Source organism: Saccopteryx bilineata, chromosome 2 (genome assembly GCF_036850765.1).
Source record: "Saccopteryx bilineata isolate mSacBil1 chromosome 2, mSacBil1_pri_phased_curated, whole genome shotgun sequence".
Taxonomy (NCBI): Eukaryota; Metazoa; Chordata; class Mammalia; order Chiroptera; family Emballonuridae; genus Saccopteryx; species Saccopteryx bilineata.
In genome coordinates this window covers 228,537,955-228,545,943 of record NC_089491.1, presented here as the reverse complement: position 1 = coordinate 228,545,943, position 7,989 = coordinate 228,537,955, and the positions used below count along the sequence as shown (strand labels likewise).

Sequence of the window (7,989 nt, the reverse complement as noted above, 5' to 3'; positions counted from 1 at the left end):
CAAACCAATGGGCCTGCAGCAAAGGCCCAAGCCCTCCTCATACATGGTTTTGACAGTGAAAACTCTTTGATTCCCTTGTAGGGCGTTAAGCTGATTTTGAGTGGGAATATCTTCAGGTACCAGAATTGAACCAAAATAAATAAATAAATAATTTTTTTTCTTCATCCCTACCCCCACCACCCCTCATCCAACATTTATCAGGTCAGATATGGCAACATGTTCTGAGAAGAACATTGAAATTCAATTTGGGGTGAATGGGCAAAGGGTTCTTTACAGAAATGAAAGTTTTAAATTTATTGATATTTAAAGATAATTTTGCTACAAAAAATGTAATATAGAATAAAACATGAAATTGAATTGTGGAGGGCAAATCGTGTCTGAAATGAAAATGGATTTTTTTCTGACTTTCTTCAAGATCTGCCTCAGCTCTTTTCTAGATAAGAATGACCTGACAACACAAACTGCTTTACCCTTTACTCTCACCAAAGTGCTACTGCATCTGTGTAAAACAATAATCAATATATGCAGGGGTAGGCAAAAGCAGGGTTACAGCTGTTTGTATGGAAAATAATACAATAATTAATAAATAATACAAGAATAAACTCTGTGTTTCACGTACTTATAACTGTAAACCTACTTTTGCCCACGCCTGGATATATAGGGAACTCAAAAGCAAATTGTTTTAAATAAGTTCAGCTGTTTTGCTGCCTGCAGCCAAAGATCTAATTTGAATCCTTAAATTTATTAAAGTAAAAATCAAACACTGTTTTAAAGTCCTGCTTTCAAATACTCTTCAGAGTTGACTTGAAATCATTTCAATCATTTCAAAATCGAAGAGGTACATTAAATAACAACCAGATCATTTTGAGCACACACATGTCAAAATCAACAGTTAGTATTGACGAGCTGTACAACTGCATTCTGACCAAATCCTCCAATAAAAATAGTGCCATGAAATTTACAGTGACAGTGGATCTGTTTGAATTGTAGCCATGGGCAGCACTGGTGACAGGGATCTTTCTTGCCATGCCAATGTGCAGGTACAAGTGCACACACCTCACAGGGTAGAGTCTCAACCTGTGACAACAACACAAAGGTGGGTGGTTAAGAAGCAGCGTGGGAAGGGGTCCTGGACAGGTGGGAGGAGGGTGTCCCACATGACTCCAGATACAGAGACAAACTGACTTGCTCAGGCCTGGTGTTAGGCTTACCCTATGAAAATTCAGTGGGAGACCTTCAGCTGTCAAAGGCACCCACTCTAGTCCCTTCCACTCCCAGCCTTGAAAACAGCCACATTTTGTTGTCTGTGTAAACAAACAGGTACTGCATCAAAGAGTATTTTTCTTGGAGCTAAAAAAACAACTCTGGATTCAGATGATCTCCTTCCTAACCCAGAACCCAGCCTTGAAGGAACTCCTAGATTTGTTCTTTGGTTCCCACGTAGATTCGGCTCCTCAGCACACAGCTGACTTTGGATTGTTCTGACAAAGCATGTCTGAAATGATCAAGAAACCAGGGAGGGAGCAGAGCCGGAGGCAGAAAGTAAATCCTTTCCGGAGGTGCAATCTCTAGCATCTACTGACCCCTCTGGAACCAGATCTGACCTTCTCCGTTTGAAGGGAGTGGGAGTCAGATATGAGACCCTTTGCTGAGCTTGGCAGAAAATTGTACTTCAGATCTTTGGACTGACCATCAGTATCTAAAAAGCTTTTAAAAACATTCTTGCATTAGCTACCAACTCGTTTGATTAACATTAAAGGAAGTTTAATGTAAACAATATTTAGATAACCAAGTGATCACATTACACATCCTTTCTTTTCCCCAGCCTTCTTCAATGTGATACATTTAACTTTGGCTACTATCAAAAACAATAAATGTAGTACTTGATATTTTTCTTCTTAATATAAGTACATTTAAATAATAAAAAAGTATCAACACATAAGTAAGTGTCTAAACATCAAGATATATAAATATCTAGGGATTCCTTGTGGGAATACAGTAGTTGAAAATGACCCAAAGCTGTAGCTGTTTCTTAAAATAAAAAAGAAAACCCAAAGAACAACTACACAAAGTCCAAGAGGAAAGTTAAATAAAAATTACAGGAAAAGGAATCATATTTCTTTCAATTGTCATAGCAAGAAAGAAGCAAGCTCAAATTTATATATATATGTATAAAAATAAAAACCACCCCAAATGCAAACACGCATTTTGCAATTCATAAGGTGCTGGAAAAGAACATTAAAAATATGAATTCAATGCCAAACAGGAGGAGTTGCATCTTTCTACCCCCACCCCCAAACAAAAATTCCACTCTTTGGAATAAACAACTTGGTTAAAAAATGAAGTCAGGGTATAAAATCTTTCTTTTATTCACAGCATTGCTAAATCAGAAGCATTCACAGTTTCCCTCTGGCATCTTCCTGTGTGCCTCCTGGCGCATCCACGTGCTGGAGTGGAGTCGAGAAGGCTGACGTGGAGGCGGCGGCCTGGGGCCGGCCGGGCGCGGTCCCAGAGGGTGGGCAGCAGCCGGAGGACTGGCGGACAGGCGGGCTCAGTAGGGCCGCCACACGGCCTCTTCCAGGCGCGCGGCGGGCGCCATGTTGGTGGGGGAGTTGCTGTGGCTGCCCTCGGCCTCCACCACGTCGCTCTGGTTCGGGAGGCTGGGGTTGAGCAGTGCAGAGCCGGTGGACGCGTTGGTGCAGGGCGGCAGGATGCGTGGCGGCGAGCGCTCGCCTCCTACCATGGAGAACTGGTAGGAGCCCGCAGAGGCGCCGTAGTACAGGTGGTAGGAGGGCGAGCTGGTCTGGAAGGGGCCACCCTGCGCCTGTGACGAGCCGGGGTAGGGCGGCGGCAGGTACGTGTGGTAGCGCGTGGCCGAGCTCATGGCTGACATGCCAATGCCGATGCCCGAGGTGACGGGCGTAGGAGAGTAGGTGAAGGCGCCAGGGTAGTGCATACGAGGGTCTGAGATGGAGGGCAGCGCCGGGAACTGGCGCGGGTCGCCGAAGGCCGTCAGGTCAGGAGCCGCTGCAGGGCGGGAGAACATCATGAGAAGGGAATGCTGGGAGACCTCCATGCTGTTCTGCCGCCTGCCCCTGGATGATTACCCAGAAGGCTACTGGACAGAACCACAGATTACCCAGAATGCTACTGCACAAGGCCGCGAATTACCCAGAATGCTACTACACAGGAACTCGCATTACCCAGAATGCTGCTGCTCAGGGCGCTGGGAAATAATTCAGAATGCAGATGCCCAGGAAAGTGGAAGATAAGCTAGAAGTCTGCTGCCTAGGACACTGGAAGATAACCCAGAATGCTGATGCCCAGGGAGACAGTATGGTAATATATAGTAATAAAAGATAATATATGCTATCAAGTAATAGAAATGGTGCTAATAAAGCATAATACCATAGATATAAGTATGATCTGTATAGTACAAATGTCGTACAGAATGTGTGTAATACAGATATAGTATTGATATAATCCTGGGGTTGGGAAAACAGAGTCCATGGGTCAGAACCAGCTGTGTCAATTTTTGTGTGGCCCACAGGCTAAGAATGAGTATTACTTTTTTAAGTGGTTATAAAAAAAATATTTCCTCACATGAAAATTATATGAGATTTGAATTTCAGGGTCCAAACATAAACTTTTATTGACATCAGCCTTACTCATTCTCTTCTCTGGCTGCTTTTGAATTACCCCTGCTTAGTTCAGTGGTCACGACAGGGACCTTAGGGTCTGGAAAGCCTAAATCATTTCGTTTCTGGCTCTTTGGAAAAAGATGATGGCCAACCCTCTAAATAATCAATATATTAATGCATCGATATTAATATAAGTTTAGTCTCTGGTATTAATATAATTTAACAATATATAATTTATAACACTATAGAATAATTGCAAAGGTAATGGATGCATTAGTAAATTCATATTAATAGATCATATGCATAAAATGATATTGTATTATAACAATACTAATATAGAATAACATTATAATACATTGCACATAATATTTAGGTTGAATCATAAGAAATTGCCATTTCATTAGGCCTCAAACAGTTCAAAATTGGCCATTTCCTGTGAGTCAACCTGTGCATACCACTGTAGTGATGAGTGAATGTGAGTGAATACCAACACCACTGTTTTTCCTCACATCTAGCAGACTGGTTCCAAACTAGTCAGCCTCCATTTCACTTGTCATTCTGTATTATGTGCTTCACTGGCTTGTTAACATGAGTGGCTACAGGACCTTGATTTATCTATTCTGTTTTGTAAATGTTGAAATTTTACCAGGAATGGCAAAGCTTTGTCCATAAAATTCATCTTGTTAGAATTATGCATTTACAGTCTCACAGGCTGGCTCTGACTATACTTCGTGGCATCCCTGTGCATTTTTCCTAACCACAAGCTGCCCTTGGGAACTACTAGGGGTTTTGGGTGTCAGGGAAGGCTTCCTGTGTCCTGTAGACTAGAGTGTCTCAGAAGTGGCACTGTTGCCCAGACAGTTATTTGTTGGGATGTGGAGGGCTGTTCTGTGCCTGCAGGATGTTTGGCAGCATCCTTGGCCTTTGCCCACAGGGTGCCAGTAGTGTCCCCACTCCTGGAATTGCGACACCCAACAATGTCACAGATACTACCAAATGTCTTGGGGCGAGGGGTGAGGAGGAAACCCTCTCCCTGATCCCATGCCGCTTTGAGAACCCACATTGTAGATTTAGGGTGTTGTCCTGGGGTAGTTTCTCTTTCTCAGTATTATTCATGAAATGACCAGGCCAGGCCTAGAGTCTTTCATTAGCAAACTCAGAGACGGCAACAAAACAGAGCAGAGGCAAGAATGAAATGTTTTAAAATTTGTTAAGTTCTCAAATCAACGTACAAAATAACTCTGTGCTCAGGATGGCATGTGACCTCTTGTGTTCAGGCAATAGAGAAACTTGAAGGAGCCAAAAGCTTGCCCTGAAAGGAAAGCTCCCAGGGTGGATTAATCTGGTTTTGGAAGGCATCGGCCCTTAATCAACTTCCTCATATTTCAAGCCTATTATTCCAGCAGGGAGAGCTAGTGTGTTTCTGTGTTTCTCTCCCACCTTCTCTCTCCTTCTTTCCCTTTTCTCCCCACTCCCTCCTCCCACTCTCTAGTGGTTTTTTATTGCTCTAACACATTTTTAAAAAATGACCTCCTCTGTAAATTTGGGGTGAATGTGATGAGGTGATATACTCCTCATCAGAGAGGTAATTAAAGTTTATAGAAACCATCGAAGTCTGCAGCAAATCTCTGCACTAATGAGGAAACCAGGAGTCTGACTTTCAAACAAACACTCCTGTTAATCTTTTCTAAGCGAGTCAGACATGTGGGCAGGGAAAAAGTTGTAAACTGACAGTGCTTCCAGGGCTGCCCTTCCATGGCCACTCTCTGGTTTGTCCTGAAGCCAGGCCGCACCTCATTCCTCAGGGTTTGTCCCTGCCCGTTCGCCAGGGCCATCTGTGAGCAAGCTGTGTGTCACTTGTTTTTGCTCACATGGAGAGCTGTGACACGTTTGAGAGTTAACAGGAAGCTTTACTCCATTTTTCCAGTAAGATTTATATAGTCTAGGGAGAAGCCGAGGTAGGAGGAAAAGCATTAGGCAAATACAATCAATTTGTTTTCATCTGATGCAATCCTTGGGACACAAATAAATGACTCCGCCCATTACTCCTCTTGCTTCATTTGCCCTGAGACAAAAAGGTGAATCTGCTGGAAAATGAATGAAAGGTCACCCTGTTTCACGGCAGTGTCTGGACATGTCCTGTCAGTCTGTTCCAGCTACTGCGTGGTAACCTGGTGATGGTACCAAGTTACTGGAATCCCAAGTGAGTCCATAGTTTGTCACAGACATAAATGGAATGATGCTGCGGTTTCAGCTGTCAGGGGAAAAGAGTTGTTTCACTTGTGGGCAGACTATCTGAAAGATCTTAAATATTGCCTGCGATTCTCCTTCTGTCTCTATAACAACAATCTCTTGCTACAAAAGGCCATTCATTTCGTCAAATTATCCTTTTTACACACATTTTGATAAGATAACTTTGGCCATTTAGATATGCTCAGATTCAAATGATTTATTCAAATATTTGTTTTCATTTTTACATCCAGTCTGATACCCCTGCCAAGCCTTGTCAGTCACACCTGGGGCAGCCCATTTGTCCTTCTGGCTGGCCCGGTGTCCCCTTATTCAACTCCAGTGTGGAGGCAGGAGGCGGACTCCTGATAGGCACAGGGAGCTTTTAAAGGGTAGGAAATCTGGGGATTAAGGGGTTCAGGTATTTTAGTTGGAAATGTTTCCCCACTGATGGGGCTAAATATTTGCCGTGACAGCTCAAGTCTCCATTCTGCGGTGTGACATGGATGAAAGCAGCCCCACGCTGGGCCCCTCCCACTGCCCCCAAAGGATTAAACAGCCTGAGCAGATAATGGCCGCCTTAAAAGGATCTTTTGCATGACTCAGAATAATGCATGCTGTCTGTCGCTCAGGTTGGCAGCTAAACATTAATTTCTTAAAAAAAAAAGAAAGAAAAAGAAAAAAAAAAAAGAAAACCTCCAGATGACAACTCTTTTCAGACAAGGTGTGGAGTCTGTCTGCAAAGGCAAGAGAGAGACAGAGCAAGTCCCCCTTGAAGAAGGAAGCCCAGGTGGGGCTGGGGTCTAGAAGACTGGCCGAGCACAGAACTGGCGGGTGGGGTTCAAGGGAGAAGCAGGCTCAGAGCAGTGCTGGGTTCTCCAAGCTGGGGCCAGGCAAGCACTTTAATGTATCCCAACCCCCTCCTGCCCAGAGCAATGACCGTGTTTTCAGGCCTGTGCCCCAGACTCAGTCTCTCAGGGGGAGATCTGCTCAGGTGAACAACATCTACCATACTGTTGTTTGCAGTTCTCTCTGATCCTCGCTCCACGACAGGGGAGGATCATTTTGGAGTGTAGAAATGGGACCTGATTTGTATTTACTTCACACCTCATGCCATCAAACATGCCTCATGTCCTTTCTTCCTCCTTGGGTAACTGAACTCCAGGTTCTTCAGAAAGGCAACTGTGATGCGGGACTTGGGAGTGAGTGCTCATGATGCTCATTCTTTTAAAAAAGAAAGTCACCCTTATATTTGAACACTGGTCATTTGGAGCAGTTGGCCCCAAGGGTTCTTGGACTATAAGGTTCTGATCTCGGGTTCTGATCAAGTTATAAGTCTTATGCAATGAATTCAAGGGACAGACCCACAGCTGGGACATTCCCAAGGAAAACAGTAATTGTTTCAGATGCAGACCACAGCCAGCCGATGGGCACAGCAGTGCCACTAATCAATAAAATGTAACTATTGCCTTTGGAATCAAACTGTTCCCAAGGGAACAGAACTTCTGAAACAACAGGCTGAACAGATGTCATAATTCCTGTGCCCCTTCCTCAGCTTGGTAGTGCAGCCAAAAACCATGGGAACACTGGGCAAGGCTTTTCTATTTCACTGTGGTGCCCAAGAACGCCTGAAGGCGGCGGCTCTCAACTGAGGCAGCTTTGGCCCTCAGGACATTGGGCAAGGTCTGGAGACATTTTTTGTTCATCAAGGTGGAGAGGCGTGTGGTACTGGAATCCAGAGGCCTAAGATGCTGCTAACTATCACACACTGCACAGGACAGCCCCCCCCCCCCCCCCCCCCCCCCGCAACAAAGAGTTCTCTGGCTCCAAACAGCAGGGCTGATATTGTGGGGAAGCTGAGAAGAAGCAAAAGCATTCAGTGAAATCTCAGTTAATCACGATTGTCTGGACAACACAACATCCTACAAAGTTTAAAGTGCCAGACATGATGCCTCTGCCCCTTTGCCTGCCCCCTAATCTGCTATAATCTGATCCCAAGGATAAAAAAGCAAAACAGTGTCCCTCCGTCTCCCAGCCCAAAACACACATGAAGTGTGTCTGCAGGCTGCAGAATGCTGGAGTTCTCGGAGCTGTTTTTACAGTTTGGTCCAGCTCCGAT

The 7,989-nt window shown here is 44.4% G+C and overlaps 1 protein-coding gene across 4 annotated transcripts in view; it reads right to left on the bottom strand.

Annotated features, from left to right (window-relative positions):
- Nucleotides 1-328: 328 nt before the first annotated feature.
- Nucleotides 329-7,989, bottom strand: part of RUNX1 (RUNX family transcription factor 1) — a 230,526-nt gene continuing 222,865 nt past the window's right edge. For all 4 annotated transcript variants that reach the window (XM_066259442.1, XM_066259439.1, XM_066259440.1 and 1 more), the window contains one exon: nucleotides 329-3,027. In XM_066259442.1, the coding sequence (XP_066115539.1) occupies nucleotides 2,552-3,027 (476 nt within the window). In that variant the 3' untranslated portion in view covers nucleotides 329-2,551. The remainder of the gene's footprint in view (nucleotides 3,028-7,989) is intronic.